Below are 22,781 nucleotides of genomic sequence, written 5' to 3'. Positions count from 1 at the left end.
TATGATAAATAAAACTGGGAATCTATTTGCGAGCTATTGATCTACAACATAGATATGCAAATACTATCAGGACTAAGTTCATGATAAATTTAAGTTCAATTAATCATATTATTTAAGAACTCCCACTTAGATAGACATCCCTCGAGTCATCTAAATGATCACGTGATCCATATCAACTAAACCATGTCCGGTCATCACGTGAGATGGAGTAGTTTACAATGGTGAACATCACTATGTTGATCATATCTACTATATGATTCACGTTCGACCTTTCGGTCTCCAGTGTTCCGAGGCCATATCTGCATATGCTAGGCTCGTCAATTTTACCTTGGAGTGACTTGGGCATCCCCAAGCTTTGGCTCTTGCCACTCCTTATTCAGAAATCCATCAAATCTTTACCCAAAAACTTGAAAACTTCACAACACAAAACTTAAACAGAAAATCTGATGAGCTCCGTTAGTGTAAGAAAACAAACCACCACTTTAAGGTACTGTAATTAACTCATTCTTTATTTATATTTGTGTTAAACCTACTTTATTCCAACTTCTCTATGGTTCATACCCCCCGATACTAGCCATAGATTCATCAAAATAAGCAAACAACACACGAAAAACAGAATCTGTCAAAAACAGAACAGTCTGTAGTAATCTGTATCAAACGTATACTTCTGGAACTCAAACAATTCTGAAATAAATTGTTGGACGTGAGGAAATTATCTATTAATCGTCTTCAAAAAGAATCAACCTAAAATCACTCTCCAGTAAAAAATGGTAGCTAATCTCGTGAGCGCTAAAGTTTCTGTTTTTTACAGCAAGATTGCAAAGACTTCACCCAAGTCTTCCCAAAGGTTCTACTTGGCACAAACACTAATTAAAACATAAAACCACATCTAAACAGAGGCTAGTTGAATTCTTTATTACTAAACATGAAAAAAAAGGCAAGGAACAAAAATAAAATTGGGTTGCCTCCCAACAAGCGCTATCGTTTAACGCCCCTAGCTAGGCATTGATAATTTTAATGATGCTCACATCAAAGACAAGAATTAAAGCACAAAGAGAGCATCATAGAACACATGATAAACACATCTAAGTCTAACATACTTCCTATGCATAGGCATTTTATAGGCAAACAAATTATTGTAGCAAGCAAAAATTAGCATATGCAAGGAAGAAGAAAGAGACGATAGCAATCTCAACATGACGAGAGGTAATTTAGTAAGATAAAAATTTCTACAACCATATTTTCCTCTCTCATAATAATTACATGTAGGATCATAGTCAAATTCAACAAAATAGCTATCACATAACATATTCTCAACACGATCCACATGCATGCGAAGTTGACACTCTTCCAAAATAGTGGGATTATCATTAACTAAGGTCATGACCTCTCCAAACCCACTTTTATCAAAAAATTCATAAGATTGAACATTCTCCAAATATGTGGGATCTAAAGTTGACACTCTTCCAAATCCACTTTCAACACTACTGCAAACACTAATATCAATCTCATATTCATCATGGGGCTTAAATAAATTTTCAAGATCATAAGAAGAATCACCCCAATCACGATGATTGCAACAAGTAGTAGACATAGCAAAACTGGCATCCCCAAGCTTAGGGTTTTGCATATTATTAGCACAATTGACATCAAGAGAATTTATAATAGCAGCATTGCAATCATGCTTTTGATTCAAGGAACTATCAAGTATGGGTGCAATAGCAATAATCCCATGTTTAACATAAGGAACTATAGCAAATTCATCTCCATAAATATTGGCATCATGGCCATAAGAATAGCAAGCATCATGTTCATGAAGGGATATTTCAATCAAATCATCGGAATCATAATTATCTATAGATTCGTGCATATCATTATTTTCTTCCAAAGCAACGGTCATTCTCTCAATAAATTCCTTAACATAGGCATTATGAGCATAGTTTTCATAGCAATATTTAAGTATGACGGAATTTTCAGATTTGTAGAGAGTAATATCATACTTTTCAATCAAAGAAGCAACTTCATGAGCACCCTTAAAAACGACAAATTCTTCAGTTTGTTCGATATCATAGTAACTATAAACACCCTTTCCATAAGAAGATGAGATTTCATTATCATTAAACTCACATAGGTAGGGAAGGTGTTTTTTAGGGTTCTTAGAGCAACAAGTAAAATCATAGATTTCACAAAGATTCCAAGCATAGCATAACAAACTATTTATTTGATACCATAAGAGCTTCCCCTTTTCAGACAAATGATGACGCACAAAATGAGCATGCTCATCTAAAGATTTTTCCCTCAACTAAACTAGTTGGGGTTTCAGCACGAGCACATATAGATCGAAGATGATCCAAGTAGAACACTTTAAGTGGATCCATATCAATAGATTTTTAGCAAGCAAAGATGCAAGCAAATAGAAGGCACATGGAAATACAAACAAAAAGACATACGGGAAGAAGGCGAAGAAGAGGCAAAGGTTTTTGAAAATCGTTTTAGAAGTGGGGGAGAGGAAAACGAGAGGCAAATGGCAAATAATGTAATGCGAGGGATAAGAGTTTGTGATGGGTACTTGGTATGTCTTGACTTGTGCGTAGATCTCCCAAGCAATGGCGCCAGAAATCCTTCTTGCTACCTCTTGAGCATGCGTTGGTTTTCCCTTGAAGAGGAAAGGGTGATGCAGCAAAGTAGCGTAAGTATTTCCCTCAGTTTTTGAAAACCAAGGTATCAATCCAGTAGGAGACTACATGCAAGTCGCCTAGTACCTGCACAAACAATAAAGAACCTTGCAACCAACACGATAAAGGGGTTGTCAATCCCTTCACGGCCACTTGCAAAAGTGAGATCTGATAAAGATAATAAGATAAATATTTTTGGTATTTTCGTTGTATAGATTGGAAAGTAAAGATTGCAAAATAAACGGCGACAGATACAAAATAAACTATAAATACATAAACCCCCGAAAAGAAACCAAGATCGGGAGTTCCGCCGCCGCAAGCTTCTGTAGCCACCAAAAACCAATCGGGACCCTGTTCCGGCACCCTGCCGGAGGGGGGATCCGTCACCGGTGGCCATCTTCATCATCCCGGCACTCTCCATGACGAGGAGCGAGTAGTTCACCCTCGGGGCTGAGGGTATGTACCAGTAGCTATGTGTTTGATCTCTCTCTCTCTCTCTCGTGTTCTTGATTTGGCACGATCTTGATGTATCGCGAGCTTTGCTATTATAGTTGGATCTTATGTTGTTTCTCCCCCTCTACTCTCTTGTAATTGGTTGAGTTTTCCCTTTGAAGTTATCTTATCGGATTGAGTCTTTAAGGATTTGAGAACACTTGATGTATGTCTTGCATGTGCTTATCTGTGGTGACAATGGAATATTCACGTGATCTACTTGATGTATGTTTTGGTGATCAACTTGCAGGTTTAGTGACCTTGTGAACTTATGCATAGGGGTTGGCACATGTTTTTGTCTTGACTCTCCGTTAGAAACTTTGGGGCACTCTTTTAAGTACTTTGTGTTGGTTTGAATAGATGAATCTGAGATTGTGTGATGCATATCGTATAATCATACCCGTGGATACTTGTGGTAACATTGGAGTATCTAGGTGACATTAGGGTTTCGGTTGATTTGTATCTTAAGGTGTTATTCTAGTACGAACTCTAGGATAGATCGAACGGAAAGAATAGCTTCATGTTATTTTACTATGGACTCTTAAATAGATCGATCAGAAAGGATAACTTTGAGGTGGTTTCGTACCCTACAATAATCTCTTCGTTTGTTCTCCGCTATTAGTGACTTTGGAGTGACTCTTTGTTGCATGTTGAGGGATTGTTATATGATCTAATTATGTTATCCTTGTTGAGAGAACTTGCACTAGTGAAAGTATGAACCCTAGGCCTTGTTTCGAAGCATTGCAATACCGTTTACACTCACTTTTACCACTTGCTACCTTGCTGTTTTTATAATTTCAGATTACAAATACCCATATCTACCATTCATATTGCACTTGTATCACCATCTCTTCGCTGAACTAGTGCACCTATACAATTTACCATTGTATTGGGTCTGTTGGGGACACAAGAGACTCTTTGTTATTTGGTTGCAGGGTTGTTTGAGAGAGACCATCTTCATCCTACGCCTCCCACGGATTGATAAACCTTAGGTCATCTACTTGAGCGAAATTTGCTACTGTGCTACAAACCTCTGCACTTGGAGGCCCAACAACATCTACAAGAAGAAGGTTGTGTAGTAGACATCAGGCTACTTCAAAAGCAATCTTGCCCACCGGGTATGCTCACTTACCAGGCACCACTCCATGGAAAACAGTATTGGACGGTTTAAGATTTTTGTCAGTCAATCCCATGCGACGGAAAGTATCATAGTAAAGGATATTGATGCTGCTGCCTCCATCCATGAGTACCTTAGTGAACTTGTACCCTCCAACCTGAGGCGCCACCACCAGCACCAAGTGACCTGGATTATCAACCCGGGGCGGGTGATCCTCACGGCTCCAGAGAATAGGGTGTTCAGACCATCGCAAATAACGGGGAACCGCCGGCTCAACGGCGTTTACTGCCCTTTTATGGAGCTTCTGATCCTGCTTGCATAAACTCGTGGTGAAGACGTGGTACTGCCCACTATTCAACTGTTTCGGGTTACTCTGATAACCAGACTGCTGCTGCTGATTCCCCTGACCAGACTGTTGATTAAAACCACCTTGATTGCCTTGGCCCTGGAAACCGGAATTAGAACCGCCACCACTGTAACCCGGACCGTGAGAGCCGGAACCTGAGCCGCCGCCCGGCCCATGATTGTTTTGGAAAAGATTGGAATTTCTGTACTCCTTCATAATGAAGCAATCCTTCCAGAGTGAGCGGCCGGCTTTTCCCGTGTACCATGCTTTGGGCAGGGCTGATTCATCAGCTCCTCAAGATTGAAATTTGGCCCTCCAAACCGAGGAGGTGGCTTTCCCTTACGACGCTGACCATTATTCTGCGTAGTGGTGTTAGCCACAAAATCCAAATTACTATCAGCTTTGCGCTTACCATTGCCTCCCTGACTCGCCGGTTATGTTGTTGTCCCTTGGTGTTGCTACTCTTCTTTCCCTTACCCGGCTTTTCATCATCAGACTCGGGGTCCTTTGTACTATCAGAGTTGGCATACTTGACTAGAGCCGCCATTAGCTCCCCCATGTCACTGCAGTGGCGTTTAAGCCGCCCCAACTTCTGCTTCAGGGGCATAAAACGGCAGTTCTTCTCCAACATCAGGACTGCTGAGCCGGCATTGATGCGATCCGGTGAGTGCAGGATAGCTGAGACCCGGCGCACCCAATGGGTTGTTGACTCGCCCTCTTCTTGGACACAGGAGTCCAAATCCACAATCGACATAGGCTGCTTGCACATGTCTTTAAAATTCTGGATAAACTGGGCTTTTAACTTGGCCCATGATCCAATAAAGTTGGCAGGCAACCCTTTCAACCAAGTGCAGGCCGTCCCATTCAACATCATAGTGAAATACTTAGCACACGCAGCATCACTAATATCCAACAGCTCCATGGCCATCTCATCACTCTCGACCCATGCTTCAGGGGGTAGATCAGCCCTGTAGATAGGCACCTTGCGAGGACCCTTGAAATCCTTGGGCAAACACTCGTTACGCAGAGCCAGCATTAAACATGGCACACCCAATGTTTCTAGATAGCGATGAGTTGTTGCTAAAGACTCTCGGTTTTCTTGGAACTTGGTACTGGCTGCATTTGGTTCGCTGAACCATCTAACGGGACCAAGGATAAGAGAAAGAGCAATGGAATCAGACTAGGGCGTCGTGGACTGGCCTACTGGTAGTTGAAAGGCCCACGCCTGCCTCTACTGAAGTCGTCGGATAAGCCGGAGAATGTTGATGAGCCGCGTGCTGAGCCGCCAGCTCGGCCTCCTGACGTGCTCTACCCTGATCCACCAGAGTCTGAGCATTGGCACCACCGCGCGCCGGGTCATGTCCACGAGGCTGGTTACGGCGCTGTTCACTGCTTGAAACCGCCGGTGAGTCAATGTGCCTGCTGTAACTCCGGCTTGGACGAGGGGTTGAGTGAATCCGCTCGCGACTATAAGAATAAGTCGCTTGCTGCTCTAATGCTGTCTGAAGAAGTTCTCTGGCCCATCGTGTCTATTGCCGTGGGAGACTCACCCTCAACTGGTAAAGCTGCCAATCGCATTGTCGCAGCAATCATATTGTCCAAAGGGTTAGAATAATGACCCGATGGTGCCGGTACATGCTAAGGCGGAGCAGTATTCAAATGGAGCGAATCTGTTGTGCGCGGTTGAGCAGGCGCTTCGACCGCGCGGTTTACCTCCGGCGGGTTACTGGTCCCTGCTCCAAGCGTGTTGAAGAGGTTTCTCGCCTCATAAATTGAAGGTAAACGAGTCTGATGCCTCCTTCTCATGACCTCATTTGAAGCGTTCTGATCAAACGTGAGCCAGAAGGAATCTACTTGAATCCGTTGCGCCTGGGCGTCCAAAACAGCCCACTCTGCAGTCATCCTAGCGTTCTCAGCCGCCAGCTCCTCCTTGGCTTGAGCTATCCCATCTCGTAGCTTAGCCACATCCACCTTGTGTTGCTCCTGGTTATCCGGGGTTACCTCCACCCTCATCAGAGTCGCCAAAGCTTCTAACAATTATGTGAGAACTTGAGCCGGCGGGCACGCAGAGCCGCTAGCACCAGCTGCCGCCGCAGCCATTGAACTGGAGGTCATAGCTGTGGTGGTTGTTGAACCAAGCGCCGGTTGTGTGCCAGCCATGAAGATCGCAACCCTGTTCGGCGGCTCGTAGGGGTCCGGAATACTGTCACCATCGGAATAGCCCCCAAACCGGTCGTCTTGCAGTTGATACAATGAATGGGCTTCCTCAAAATGCCCTAGGTCTTCGTGAGAAAGCAAGTTGGATGCACACCCACTTAGTTTCTTTAGTTGAGCTTTCATATATTTATAGCTCTAGTGCATCTGTTGCATGGCAATCCCTACTCCTCTCATTGACATCAATTGATGGGCATCTCCATAGCCTATTGATTAGCCGCGTCAGTGTGAGACTTTCTACCTTTTTGTCTTCTCACATAACCCCCATCATTATACATTATTCCACCCATAGTGCTATATCAATGGCTTGCGCTCATGTATTGCGTAAGGGTTGAAAAGGCTGAAGCGCGTTAAAAAGTATGAACCAATTGCTCGGCTTGTCATCGGGGTTATGCATGATGAGAACGTTTTGTGTGACGAAATTGAAGCATGGCCTAACTATATGATTTTGTAGGGATGAGCTTTCTTCGGCTATGTTATTTTGATAAGACATAATTGCTTGGTTAGCATGTTTGAAGTATTATTGTTTTTATGTCAACATTAAACTTTTATCTTGAATCTTTTGGATCTAAATATTCATGCCACAATAAAAAGAATTACATTGGAAATTATGCTAAGAAGCATTCCACTTCAAAAATTCTGTTTTTATCATTTACCTACTCGAGGACGAGCAGGAATTAAGCTTGGGGATGCTTGATACGTCTCCAACGTATCTATAATTTTTTATTGTTCCATGCTATTATATTATCTGTTTTGGATGTTCAATGGGCTTTATTATACACTTTTATATTATTTTTTGGACTAACCTATTAACCGGAGGCCCAGCCCAAATTGTTGTTTTTTGCCTATTTCAGTGTTTTGAAGGAAAGGAATATCAAACGGAGTCCAAACGGAATAAAACCTTTGGGAACGGGATTTTCTGAACAAACGTGATCCAGAGGACTTGGAGTGGACGTCAAGCAATCAGCGAGGAGGCCACGAGGCAGGGGGCGCGCCTACCCCTCTGGGCGCGCCCTCCACCCTCGTGGGCCCCTCGTGGCTCCACAAACCTACTTCTTCCTCCTATATATACCTACGTACCCCAAAAACATCAGAAGAGGAGCCAAAACCCTATGTCCACTGCCTCAACCTTCTGTACCCGTGAGATCCCATCTTGGGGCCTTTTCCGGCGCTCCGCCGGAGGGGGCATTGATCATGGAGGGCTTCTACATCAACACCATAGCCTCTCCGATGATGTGTGAGTAGTTTACCTCAGACCTTCGGGTCCATAGTTATTAGCTAGATGGCTTCTTCTCTCTCTTTGGATCTCAATACAAAGTTCTCCTCGATTCTCTTGGAGATCTATTCGATGTAATCTTCTTTTGCGGTGTGTTTGTCGAGATCCGATGAATTGTGGGTTTATGATCAAGATTATCTATGAACAATATTTGAATCTCCTCTGAATTCTTTTATGTATGATTGGTTATCTTTGCAAGTCTCTTTGAATTATCAGTTTGGTTTGGCCTACTAGATTGATCTTTCTTGCAATGGGAGAAGTGCTTAGCTTTGGGTTCAATCTTGCGGTGCTCGATCCCAGTGACAGTAGGGGAAACGGCACGTATTGTATTGTTGCCATCGAGGATAAAAAGATGGGGTTTATATAATATTGCATGAGTTTATCCCTCTACATCATGTCATCTTGCTTAAAGCGTTACTCCGTTCTTATGAACTTAATACTCTAGATGCATGCTGGATAGCGTTCGATGTGTGGAGTAATAGTAGTAGATGCAGGCAGGAGTCGGTCTACTTGTCACGGACGTGATGCCTATATACATGATCATACCTAGATATTCTCATAACTATGCTCAATTCTATCAATTGCTCGACAGTAATTTGTTTACCCACCGTAATACTTATGCTCTTGAGAGAAGCCACTAGTGAAACCTATGGCCCCCGGGTCTATTCTCTATCATATTAATCTACCGTTATTTCTATTACCGTTTATTTTGCTTTCTTTACTTTTAGTCTTTATCATAAAAATACCAAAAATATTATCTTATCATCTCTATCAGATCTCACTTTTGCAAGTGGCCGTGAAGGGATTGACAACCCCTTTATCGCGTTGGTTGCAAGGTTCTTATTTGTTTGTGTAGGTGCGTGGGACTTGAGCATGGTCTCCTACTGGATTGATACCTTGGTTCTCAAAAACTGAGGGAAATACTTATGCTACTTTACTGCATCACCCTTTCCTCTTCAAGGGAAAACCAACGCAGTGCTCAAGAGGTAGCAGGTATCACCTCCAGGTGATGTCTTCTTCATCCCCCGCACTGCTTGCTGATCAGGAGAGACCCTCCGGGACGACACTTCACAGTCGTCCGCCTTATTGGGCGAGGAAATTGGTGGAGGTGTTTCGCTCTCCATCATCTCCGGAAGAAGGTCCCCCGAGGAAGAGGATTGTTGAAGAGGACGGTGTGCCGGACTGCAAAATATATATTCCCAATGTTACCTTGGTAGCGGGAAAGGAACGAGATATGTTTAAGAACTCCCTTGTTCAACTTACGATTTGGCCAGAGGCTTATCCTCACTATGGAACTGTGCGACAACGTCGCCTTCCAAGCCTGAGTCGCCTGACGATGGCATCTTGCCTCGCTTGGGGGCCTTTTCCTCCCAATCTTCGGAGGCGCCCCTTTTCTTACTCTGGGGGGAAGGCACCTTGACTTCTCCTTCACTTTTATCTTCGGATGACGGAATTTTGATTCCCCCGCACGCAGTGCCTGATATACCTTCGGGGTGGAAGCCGCTTTTTTCCTTTCCGCTTTCCGCCTTGTCCTCCTCCACAGGCATCTGGAATGGTGCCTGGGCTAGCATCCTTGTTAGTACGGAATCCGCTGAGTCTTCGGGGAGGGGGGCCGAACACCTGATTCGCTCCGCTTTCTTTATCCAGCCCTGGGAATAGGCAGTGTGCTTAGTAACATATTACAGCGTACTCAAAGTGTTCGGGAGTTAAGCGCTTACCGGGGTATCCGGATGGTTGCAATCGAGGCCGATGTCCTCGGTGGTATCCGGCCATTGTTTTCATTTCCCGAAAAACAATTTCCACATCCCTTTGTGCGTAGTGCCAAAGAAGTGTTGGAGGGTTCGCGCTCCTTCCGGATTAAACTCCCACAGGCGGAGAGGTCGTCGTTGGCACGGTAGAGTCCGACGAACTAGCATTACTTGAACCACGTTGATAAGATCGATGTCCTTCTCGAGGAGTCTTCGGATGCGGCTCTACAGAGTTTGCACTTCATCAATTGATCCCCAGTCTAGCCCCTTATTGATCCACGACGCGAGCTAAGTCGGAGGGCTAGATCGAAACGCTGGAGCAGCGGCCCACTTGGAACCACGAGGCTCGGTGATATAGAACCACTCCTGCTGCCTTAAATTTGAAGATTCTGTAAAGGATCCTTTTAGCCAAGGAGCGCTAGTAAGCTTGCTCACAGTGGCACCACCACACTCCGCCTGTCTCCCCTCGATCACCTGCGGCTTCACATTGAAGGTCTTCAGCCATAAGCCAAAGTGTGGAGGGATTCGGAGGAAAGCTTCGCACGTGACGATAAATGTCGATATGAGAAGGAAGGAGTTTGGGGCCAGATCGTGAAAATCTAGCCCGTAATAGAACATGAGCCCACGAACAAAGGGATTGAGAGCAAACCCTAAACCTCGGAGGAAGTGGGAGATAAACACGACCCTCTCGCCGGATCTAGGGGTAGGAATAAACTGCCCTTCAGCAGGGAGCCGGTGGAGGATTTCTGCGGTCAGATATCTTGCCGCTCGGAGTTTCGCGATGTCTTCCTCTGTAACAGAAGAAGCCACCCACCGGCCTTGAAGCCTGGAGCCGGACATGATCGAGGATCGTGGTGATTAAAACCCGGGTGTTAGAGCTCGAGGTGGGGAAAGCTGAAGAAGGAGCAAGCGCAGAGGAGAAGGGCGGGTCTGTACCCCTCTATAAAGGCTGTGGATATTGAAACGCCTCATCTCGGGCCTTAAAACATGCCTATTCCCCAGGAATCGTACCAAAGAGACGGTTGGATTACCCACGACCGTGTTGATAAGAATCCCGTAATAAGGGGACACGATCTCTGCTTCGACAAGACGTGCCAATATAGGCCACGCCTCGAAACGTGGAACGACGGGACAAGAAACGGTTCGAAATAAAGACCGGGCCAGCATGATGTCATGTTGCAAAAAGTTGTCAGCAGATTGGACTCGTGAAATATTATACTCTCTACGGTTGTGTGTGTGGTATTTATGTTGCAGATCCGGACACATCTCGCGTCCGGAGACTATCTTGGAGTTCGGAAAGGGGAACCCGCCTTGCAATGTCGAAGACAATTTGCGCGCCGGACACCTCGTCGTTGAAGCCTAGTTCAGGGGCTACTGAGGGAGTCCTGGACTAGGGGGTCCTCGGGCATCCGGCCTGTTAGCCATGGGCCGGACTGATGGGCTGTGCGGATATGAAGACCGAAGACTCTCAACGTGTCCGGATGGGACTCTCCTTTGCGTGGAAGGCAAGCTTGGCGATCAAACATGAAGATTCCTTTCCCTGTAACCGACTTTGTGTAACCCTAGATCCCTCCGGTGTCTATATAAACTGGAGGGTTAGGTCTATAGGACCGGAGACTCATAACCATAGTCATACAAGCTAGACTTCTAGGGTTTTAGCCATTACGATCTCGCGGTAGATCAACTCTTGTAATACTCATATTTATCAAGATTAATCAAGCAGGAAGTAGGGTATTACCTCCATAGAGAGGGCCCGAATCTAGGTAAACATTGTGTCCCCCGTCTCCTGTTACCATCGATCCTAGACGCACAGTTCGGGACCCCCTACCCGAGATCCGCCAGTTTTGACACCGACACCAACCGATCCAGGTACCGAACGTACGGCACCTCTGTGTTCAGTACATGTTCAGCACGATGACGTCCCTCGAGCTCTTGATCCAGTAGAGGGTCGAGGGAGAGTTCCATCAGCACGACGGTGTTGGTGATGTGATCCGCGCAGGGCTTCGCCTAAGCACTACGACAATATGACCGAGGTGGTAAACTGTAGAGGAGGGCACCGCACACGGCTAAGAAACAACTTTTGTGTCTTTAGGGTGCCCCTGGCCACGTATATAAAGGAGAGGGAGGAGGAGGCCGGCCCAAGGGGGGCGCGCCATGGGGGGAGTCCTACTAGGACTCCATTCCTAGTAGGATTCGGCCCCCCTTTCCTTCCAACGGAGAGGGGGGAAGGGGAAGGGAGAGAGGGGGAGAAGGAAAGAGGGGGGCCGCGCCCCCTCCCCATGTCCAATTCGGATTGGGCAAGGGGGTGCGCCTCCTCCCATGGCCTGCCTCCTCTCCTCCACTAAGGCCCAATAGGCCCATTAACTTCCCCGGGGGTTCCGATAGCCTCCCGGTACTCCAAAAAATCCCCGAACCTTATCGGAACCATTCCGGTGTCCATATATAACCTTTCAATATTACCTCTCGGCCATTTCGAGACTCCTCATCATGTCCGTGATCTCATCCGGGACTCCGAACAAACTTCGGTCACCAAAACACATAACTCATAATACAAATCGTCATCGAACGTTAAGCGTGCAGACCCTACGGGTTCGAGAACTATGTAGACATGACAGAGACACATCTCCGGCCAATAACCAATAGCGGAACCTGGATGCTCATATTGGCTCCTACATATTCTACGAAGATCTTTATCGGTCAAACCGCATAACAACATACGTTATTCACTTTGTCATCGGTATGTTACTTGCCCGAGATTTGATCGTCGGTATCATCATACCTAGTTCAATCTCGTTACCGGCAAGTCTCTTTACTCGTTCCGTAATGCATCATCTCGTAAATAACTCATTAGTCACATTGCTTGCAAGGCTTATAGTGATGTGCATTACCGAGAGGGCCCAGAGATACCTCTCCGATACACGGAGTGACAAATCCTAATCTCGATCTATGCCAACTCAACAAACACCATTGGAGAAACCTGTAGAGCATCTTTATAATCACCCATTTACGTTGTGACGTTTGATAGCACACAAAGTGTTCCTCTGGTATTCGGGAGTTGCATAATCTCATAGTCAGAGAAACATGTATAAGTCATGAAGAAAGCAATAGCAATAAAACTAAACGATCATTATGCTAAGCTAACGGATGGGTCTTGTCCATCACATCATTCTCTAACCGTTCATCAAATGACAACACATGTCTATGGTTAGGAAACTTAACCATCTTTGATTAACGAGCTAGTCAAGTAGAGGCATACTAGGGACACTCTGTTTGTCTATGTATTCACACATGTACTAAGTTTCCAGTTAATACAATTCTAGCATGAATAATAAACATTTATCATGATATAAGGAAATATAAATAACAACTTTATTATTGCCTCTAGGGCATATTTCCTTCAGAGGCAGCCCACAACCTCTATCTGTAGTTGGAAGCACAACTTCCCCTGCGACAAGCGGGAGAGTGCCCTCGCAGCTACAACCTCACCACCGGATCTACGCCGAGCCATGGTGGCGGAGCTGCAGGACCTGAACGGAGGTAGCAGGCGGTTGCCTTGCGGTGTGGCCACGATGCTTGGAGGTGGGCAGGAGAACAAGTCGTTGAGGTTGGATAAGCCATATGGGAAACTGAGAGGAGCTAGAGGCACCACATCACGTGGACACGTGTTACACCAGCAAAGCGGCGGATAGGAGCCTAGAAATCAGCCAGGTGATTTCAATCATTTCCCATTGAGTTTGTCGTCTTTGCTCGCAAAGGCCAAACATCACTTATTGCCAGACATGCGAACATGACACGGCTAGTCTCACCATGCTGCGGTCACTTATTAGGATCAATCAACGTAAAAAAACATGCTCGCTTACAGGGATCAACGTAAGTGGGGTAGCCCAATAAATGATAGCAAGCGGTTTTCACAAGGTTCTAAACAGATCACTAACTAGAGTGTACCTTTGCAAAGGTCACTCCCCATCGCCTCTTGTAGTTGTAAGTGGCGCATTCTACGTGCAATAATTGTCACAACCAGAGAGTTTTGTATCCTTTTTATAGATTTGTTTCTTCAAAATGTTTTATCTCTTGCACCGTGTGTTCAAATCGAAAACCATTTTTCACCTTGTGTTTTTCACGTTGATATCTTTGAAATGAGATCCATATTAACAATTTTGGATGAACATTTTTTTGTGAAGAACCCTGAAAAAACTTAACCTAAAAACCGAAAACATAAAAATAAAATCCGAAATCCTGGAAACCAGAAGCACAATTGTGCTTTTCACTTTTTTGGAAAGCACAACCGTACTTTTTCACTTTTTGAGAAGCATAGTCTGCTTCACTGTGAAGCACGGTTGTGCTTTTCATTTTCTAGGAAGCACGCTTCGCGCTTAAGCACACTTGTGCTTTTCACTTTTCGGAGAAGCACAGTTGCAGGAATCATAGTTGTGATTCACTGCGAAGTGCAACTGTACATTTCACTTTCTTCACTTTAAGGAAGCACGGAGCACATGTGTACTATTTCACACGGTGCACTTCAGGTGAGAAAAGCAGACAGAAATATAAAAAAACAAAACAAAAAATCAACAAATCTAGAAAGAAACAAACACAATCCAAAACCCAACATAAAATGCATCCTGAAACAACAAAAAATGCTCCTGCGCCCAGCACGCGACAAATGGTGATGGTTGGTCGCATGCCCACATGGGCTCGCTTCAGCTGGTACCCGTGGACTACTCGCTATGGACCGCCTCGTGGAATCTTCCACGCGTTTAGGGAAGATACTACGCGGGTTTTTCCTTTTTATTTTTTATTTTTTATGTCTGTTTTTTGTTTTTTACTTTATTTTTCATTGTTTGAGATACATGTTGATTTTTTTATTACACGTTGCAAAAAAATTATATACAGATTGAACATTTTTTAGATACACGTTAAACATTTTTAAATACATGTTGAATGTTGAACATTTGTAAAATGAAATATTTTGTGAAACGCGTGAATATTTTAAATGTCATGAATTGGTTTTAATGGTACGCAATTTTTTAAGAATTATACAATCAAGTTTTTACATTTTCATAAACATTTTAAAGTGATGAACAGATTATAAAATTATAACATTTTTAAATCTCACGGATATATTTTAAATGCTCGCATATTTTTTAAAAATTGTGCAAATAAATCTTTGACAATGCACGAACACTTCCTAAATGTGCGGTGAACGTCTTTGAAAATTTTATGTAAATTAATTTTTAAAATAAATATATTAGAATATTTCGAATTTTAAATAAAAAGAAAAAAGATCGCTTTAATGTGTCACGTATACAAGCAGATCGGCCAATGCTTTAAATATTTAAGTTTCCCAGACAGTTAGTTTAGTGAATTGGTATAGGAGCTAACCCACGTGTTGCCGGCTGATAGACTGAAAACATTGATAATTAGGTTGATTGTGAATAATTGTGAGAATTAATTATAATGTGATGACAAATGATTTGGCAGCCATGCATGATTTGTTGATGTGAAAGAGTTGCTGAAAAAATAGTTAGGGGGTGGTAGATTAATGACATGGCAGACATGTATGGTTTGTTTATGGAAGCATTGCATGCTTAGGAAAAAAATAGTTAGTGGGTTGCTACTATTTACGAAAAGAAGATAGGAGCGTCGCTTATGGGCTATGGACGAACCATGGCACTACTGGGCTAGGCCTATTGTAGTTGGACCGGATGGATTACAACGGCTGATAGATAACGGACTGCGCCGAGATTGCCTATTTATTTTCTGTTGGGAATGCCCGAGTATTCGGATCAGGGTCTTCCCCCGAACAAACCCCAGCAAGAGAAACAAAGAATCTGCTCCGGTCCCTGCCACGGCACGCCATCACACCAGCAAACAGTCCGAGCAGGACAAGAGAAGCGGCCATGGGAAGCATCATATGCGCGCGCCGTGCCGCGAAGACGGTGCAGGGCTCTCATGTGTTCGAGATCTCAGGCTACAGCCTGCAACGGGAGCGCCTCGCGGTGTCCAGCAGATCGGCCGTGTTCACCGTCGGAGGCTACGACTGGCAAATTCACTTCTTCCCCGGTGGAGTCATCGATTGCTGCAAAGACTACGTGGCGGCGTACGTCTTCTTAGAGAGCAAGAACAAGGACATCAGCGTGAGGGCATCCTTCCAGCTCAGCCTGGTGGACGTCACCGGGTCTGCGCCGCCGCGTACCTTGACAACGGGGGCAACAGAGCTGAATACCACCGATAAAACATGCGTCGGCCTTCACAAGTTCATGAAAAGAAGTGAGCTGGAAGGGTCGCCTTACCTTCGCGATGATCGCCTCACCATCGAGTGCGTCGCGGAGATCGCCCTCGTCAACGATGTGAAGTCGATTGCTAAGGTGCCGCCTTCCGACATCGCGGAGCATCTTGGAAAGTTGTTGCGGGAGAAAGATGGCACCGACGTGGTTCTCGAGGTTGAAGGAGAGGCTTTTCCTGCCCACAAGATCGTGCTCGCAATGCGGTCGCCCGTCTTCAAAGCGGAGCTGTATGGTGAGATGAGAGCAAAGGACATGAGTTGTATTACCATCGGTGACATGCAGCCCGCTGTGTTTGAGGTCCTGCTCCATTTTATATACAATGATTAGCTGCCCGCCATGGATGATCTTGGCCAAGATGACTACAAAGAGACTATCAGGCATTTGCTTGTCGCTGCGGATCGGTATGCCATGGAAAGGCTGAAGATTATATGTGAGAGCATCCTTTGTGAGAACACTGATGCGAAGACCGCGGTAATTACATGGGCTTTGGCTGGTCAGCATCAATGTGGTAGGTTGAATGATGCGTGTGTTCGGTTTATTGGGTCTTTGAGTACAACAGAGCTGGATGATGTGATCGCAAGTCAGGGATACGCTGAGCTCAAAGCAACGTGTCCTTTGGCTGTAGTGGAACTATGGGAGATGACACGTAGGATCGGCAGATCAAAGTCTTCATTTCAAGTCGGCGGTTCGATTGCATAAATAGCTTGCTACTTCTTTTATGGAGTGTCTTGCTCAGAAAAATATATATCTGCTCCTTGGGAAGAAAAGTAGTTTTTCTCCAAACAATTTATATTAGTTATTAATATATGTTGGGTAATCACCATTTTGACACCAGCATACAAATGTCATCTTGTTGAACTATATATATCACAAATTCACAATTGACCACTATCGTATCATAAATGTTAATCATCGGTTCCAAAAACAAATTATAGGTGGTGTTTATTATCGATAAATCATGAGTGGACGTGCCACGTGAGGATGGTATCCACACCACTCATTTTCTCATGATTCGTGTTGTATTTACATTGCCAAAATGTATATAGGTCGTATTCCACGGATAATAGATGAGTATGGTCCACATATCTGCACTAGTGCAGCTAAAGCCCCATTGATGACCACACTGATCCCACACTATTGATCAAACGAGTTATTCTCTCGTTTGCTTGCAGCGTACATTAAAGGAAACCTGCACCATCGCATGCATTTTCTCCCCATCCCTTGTTCATTCCGCAGCTCCTCTCTCACTCATCTTGTTTCTCTAGTTCTTGCTCTTTGTTCATGGCACGGCTAAGCTAGAACTCATACATGAAAATTTAGAGTTTCTTTTCGGAAAATATGTAGACGTGAAATTGTAGCTGCAGTCCGTCTCTCTCTCTCTCTCTCTCTCTCTCTCTCTCTCTCTCTCTCTCTCTCTCTCTCTCTCTCTCTCTCACACACACACACACACATAGCACTTTGATGGGCATGTGTCACCCAATGACCGTCTAAGAGTAGTCCATATTCTTCACCTCTCTCTTTCTCTCGATCCTCTCCGCCGTGCCAACAATATTGTATGTCCATCAGCTCCAGCAACACCAGCATTTTATGTTTATGTCCTAGTGTCATTCATGTATTCATCAATGTCCTACACCTACACCGATTCTCCAGCTCCTCACATGGGAATTTTTTTATGAATGACCGAATCGTAGCTCACACTTCAAGTAATCATGTGTAAATAAATTTGCCCCCTACCCAGCCTATCTGATGATAAGATTCAACATTGTTCTTCATACACCCACCTGCATGAAGCATATCTAAAATACATGCCCCGCACAAGCCACCCCATTAACTCGTACTGGTTGCATAAAGACTGTTCTAAATGACATGCAGGCCATCAAGTACCCAGCAGGGATTTAAATCCAACACATCTAACAGAGTGCCAAAACTCAAGTATCAGACAAAGTGCATATACAAATTTAAAGTGTCATGGCCCACTCACTGTGGCGTATTCCAATGTATTATTGGGTAGCTACCATTGTAGTAGAAAATGTCATGTATTAATTAGTAATCTCAAAGCACAAGTGGGTGGCCAAGATTTCGGCGTCGCGTGGCACCATGTCCCAAAAATCCGTGTCCGATTTGTTATTTGCTATAATGGTGATATTTGTTGTAATAAATTAGCAACAAAGTAGACCACGAGTGTGCTTGCATAATTCGAAGCGAACCTTTGATCTAGCATCATTGACAAGTGCATCGGCTGTTTGGGTGCTCTCCTAGTAGATGGTGTAATTTTAGAGACAACTACCCCAATGCATTTTTCTTATATCGGCTTAATATTTGTTAAAATAACTTTATAAAAAGTATTGCTAAATTATAACCCCCCCCCCCCCCACCACCACCACCACCACACTTTTATTAAGATCGCGAAGCCTAATTGGATGATACTATAACATTTTATGGTATATGTAAAGTATTATGTTTAAAGATGGTCTCTAACACATGGCTTTCATCATCTCTCCACATTAATTATGTGGCCTTAGACAAAAATCTGATATGGCACGGTAAGAGACGGCGCCAGGCTGGAACATTTCTAGAGGCATAACTCTTATGATAGTTCTGAATGCCCTGGCACATTTTCTTATAATTCTGGTTTGGTGTTACCATTATGTATTTTTACGATTTTGGGATTATTTTATGTATTTCATACATAAATTAATGTATGTAAATGTAAGGGGGGAAAGCACAAATGAACGCAAATTCAAAGTGGGAGAAAGGATGCCATCTTTCTCCATCTCTGAGTACTCCATATTTTATGAGGGGTGAGAAAGAACAAAAGTTGTTGCACAGAGAGAATGTTAGACTGTTTGATCTTTTTGGTGAAAGATAAATATACCAATATACTGAGTTGATACCAAGTGCACTCGGATTGTGTAACAACCTTATGTTGAGACTTGAGAACTAATCAAGACAATGAGGATGCACATAATCAAATCATTAAAAAGAAAAGGTAAAGCAGTGGCCTCCAAAGTCATGCCAAAGTGACATGTGATCGCAAGCCAAGGATACGTTGAGCTCAAACACTAGTAGAAAACTGGGCTTTGGTCACAGGACAATATTCACATTAGTCCCGGTTCAGTCACGAACCGGGACTAATGTGAGCATTGGTCCCGGTTCGTGCGGCCAGGGGCCTGCCGGGCCTCGTGGGGGCATTGGTCCCGGTTCGTCGGGCCCCTTTGGTCCCGGTTGGTGGGACAAACCGGGACCAATGGGCCTCGCTCCTGGCCCACCACCATTGGTCCCGGTTGGTGGCTTGAACCGGGACCAGAGGCTCACCCTTTAGTCCCGGTTCATACCACAAACCGGGACTAAAGGGTTGGTCCTAGTTGCGGTCAGAGTTTAGTCCCACATCGCCAACCGAAGGGCGCTCACACCGGTTTATAAGCCCGTCCCTCTCTGCCTTGTTGAGCTCCTCTCAAAGTGAAAATAGATGCCCTTATACAGGGAATTTGACCTAAATTCAGAGTAAATTTCTGTGAATTTCATAGAAATTTATTATGAATTTAGGTTGAATTTTCTCTATAGGCGCATCTATGTTCATTTTTTATAGTAAATAAAATAAATAAAAATAAATAAACCTTAATAAAATAAAATAAATAAATAAACCTTAATAAACTAAACTATAGTAAATAAAATAAATAAACCTTAATAAAATAAATAAAAATAGCAGCAGTAAAATAAATAAAAATAGCAGCAGTAAAATAAAATAAATAAAGTAAAATACATAAGTAATTAGAAACAAAATGGAATAAAATAAATAAGTTTTTTGTTGTAAGTAGAAACAAAATAAAATAAATAAAGAAAAAGAGAAAACAAAAAACAGGGAAAAATTATGCCACCTATTGGGCCACCACGGCCTGAATACGACTTGAAACCCATCCATGGGCCAGGATTCAGGCCCGCAGAAGGCCCAGTAGGCCCCACAGGCAAAGAGAACGGTTAGTCCCGAAAGCCTGCAGTTGAGAGGAGCTCGAGAGGGTGGGCGCAGCAGCGCTTATAAACCACTCTCGAGCTCTCTCAACTAGCAAGGTGGGACTAAACTTTTGACGCGGGGCAGCACAAGGCCTTTGGTCCCGGTTGGTGCCACCAACCGGGACTAAAGGGGGGCATGCGTACCGGTTCGTGGCACCAACCGGGACCAACATGTCCTTTGGTTTTAGTACAATTGTGGGAGAAGACCACAACATGCATGATTGACAAATCAATATCTTCATCTCACATTCGCAGTTAGTCCCATAAATAGCTTTGCATCCTTCTATGATGAGTGTCTAGCTTGTAATAATATATTCGATACTTCAGAAGAAAAAAAATAGTTATGTCGTGATGATGGGTATTTAGCATTCTACACCAACATATAAATGCTATCTTGTTGAACTATATGTATCATATTTGACCACAATGTAACTCTTAATTGTCCATCCAAAAAGGAAAAGGTATGCACTGCCACACTTCTATGGGGAGAAAGGTCTGATTGCACCCCGGGTGCCCCTACACCCTCATGAACAGTAAATTAAAAAAAAACTAAAACTTTGGGACATCAAACATGATCAAACATTTGATATTCTTGCAAAGCTTCAGCCACAAATAACATTCGAGGAGCCCTCACCAAAAAAAATCACCGCTCAAAGGTTATGTGCACTTTTCAGTAGTCCTTGATGGATTCAACCACTAAGGCGAGATGATGGGTTTTCACACCGAAGAGCAAGTCCAAGCAATACTTGCAACAAAAGAACCTAATACTTTGGACAAAGTTATGTCTGTGTGCATCACAATGATGCAGAGGCCCGGGGTCAAGCCTCCTTTTCGGAAGAAAACAAAAACTTTGAGCACACTTCCTTACTTTTTCCTGGAATATGGATTTTAAGTCATGGTTTGCTTAGGTGAACGAGACAACGCGAGCATACTCAATAGGTAGAAAAACTTATCAATAGGTGAGGTTCCTGGCCGACCCACCATGTGAAAGGTACGCCGTACAGTGAGTGTGCCCTTGATGTTCGCATTGTATCACGACACGAGGATCGACAAAATCCGCCCCAGGGTCGAAAAGGAAGGCTGTCTCGGCCTTCCGAGTCCGAGTAGTCCAGGTCCAAACCCGGCCAGCGGCCCAGATGCCTCCATATACAAAAGCCCACTTCCGCTTCGTACGTCTTACCCGAAACAACCCCAACCCCAATCCCCGTGAGCGAGAGCGACAGCGAGACACGGGCAGCGCGCGGCGATGGGAAGCACAAACACCCCGGCCACGCGCCACGCCGCGAACACGGTGGGGGTGCAGCAAGGCCAAGGCTCTCACGTGTTCGAGATCGCAGGGTACAGCCTGCACCGGTCGCTACTACACGGCGGCTGCGCAATGTCCGCCGCGTTCTCCGTCGGAGGCTACGACTGGCAATTTCGGGTCTACCCCTGGGGTGTGTGCGACCTCGATTATTACAGAGACTACGTGGGGGTGTTCCTCGATTTATGCAGCGACCACAAGGACGCCAGGGTGAGGGCGTCCTTCAGGTTCAGTCTGGTGGACGTCACCGGATCTTCGCCGCCGCACACAATGACAAAGACTCGCGAATTTGGTTCCGGCGGCACCAGCTGCTCCGGCGACTGGGTGTTCAAGAAAAGGAGCGAGCTGGAGGGGTCGCCTTACCTCCGCGACGATCGCCTCACCGTTGAGTGCGTCGTCACAATTGTCGAGGATGAGAAATCGTTTGTCGAGGAGGTCCCGCCGTCGGACATCACGGATCATCTTGGGAAGCTGCTGCAGGGGAAAGAGGGGACCGACGTGATTTTCGAGGTCCAAGGAGAAGCCTTTCCCGCCCACAAGCTGGTGCTCGCGATGCGATCGCCGGTGTTCAAAGCGGAGCTGTATGGCGCGATGAGAGAGAAGGACATGAGTCGTATTACCATCAACGACATGCAGCCCGCTGTGTTCGAGGCCCTGCTTCACTTTATATACACCGATTCACTGCCTGCCATGGATGATATTGGACGTGATGACTATAAAGATATTGTCAGCCATTTGCTTGTCGCGGCGGATCGGTATGCCATGGAGAGGTTGAAGCTTATATGTGAAAGCATCCTCTATAAGAACATCGATGTGAAGACGGTGGTGAGTATGCTGGCTTTCGCTGACTGGCATCATTGCAGCAGGTTGAACGATGCATGCATTCGGTTTATTGCCACTTTGGATACACGGGGAATGGATGACATGATGACAAGCCAAGGGTATGTTAAGCTCAAAGAAACATGTCCTTTGGCCTTAGTTGAACTGTTGGAGAAGACAAGTAGGCTCGCCAAATCGAAGTCATCTATTCATATTGGTAGTTTAGTGTATGCATAGTAACTTGCCAGTGAGTGTCTAGCTCACAAAAATATACGAGGGTGTCAATTAGATTTACTAGTAGCTAGGCTCAGCAAATCAAAGTATTTGATTTCATATTGATAGTTTAGTCTCACTAGCAAAACAGGCCGCGTGTTGTAACGCGGGAAAAAAAATCTTCAATTGCCATGATCACATTTTGTTCTATCACCGATATACACTATCACTCATTTTCATGAAATCGTGAAATATTTTTAAAAATCCTGAACATTTTAAAACT

At 44.6% G+C, this 22,781-nt stretch overlaps 1 protein-coding gene and 1 pseudogene across 1 annotated transcript; both read left to right on the top strand.

Moving 5' to 3' along the window:
- The first annotated feature begins 15,702 nt into the window (after positions 1 to 15,702).
- On the top strand, positions 15,703 to 16,851 carry LOC123049804 (BTB/POZ and MATH domain-containing protein 2-like; annotated as a pseudogene).
- Positions 16,852 to 21,352: 4,501 nt separating this feature from the next.
- Positions 21,353 to 22,579, top strand: LOC123049803 (BTB/POZ and MATH domain-containing protein 2). Its single transcript, XM_044472676.1, has one exon. It carries the CDS (start codon positions 21,410 to 21,412, stop codon positions 22,520 to 22,522), a length of 1,113 nt encoding a protein of 370 aa, XP_044328611.1. The 5' UTR covers positions 21,353 to 21,409; the 3' UTR covers positions 22,523 to 22,579.
- The last annotated feature ends 202 nt before the right edge of the window (positions 22,580 to 22,781 follow it).

This window comes from Triticum aestivum, chromosome 2D (genome assembly GCF_018294505.1).
Source record: "Triticum aestivum cultivar Chinese Spring chromosome 2D, IWGSC CS RefSeq v2.1, whole genome shotgun sequence".
Classification (NCBI taxonomy): domain Eukaryota; kingdom Viridiplantae; phylum Streptophyta; class Magnoliopsida; order Poales; family Poaceae; genus Triticum; species Triticum aestivum.
This window is presented reverse-complemented; position numbering and strand designations above follow the sequence as displayed.

Excerpts from the sequence above, each read along its gene's own strand:
- LOC123049803 (XM_044472676.1), top strand. The coding sequence starts at position 21,410 with ATGGGAAGCACAAACACCCCGGCCACGCGCCACGCCGCGAACACGGTG.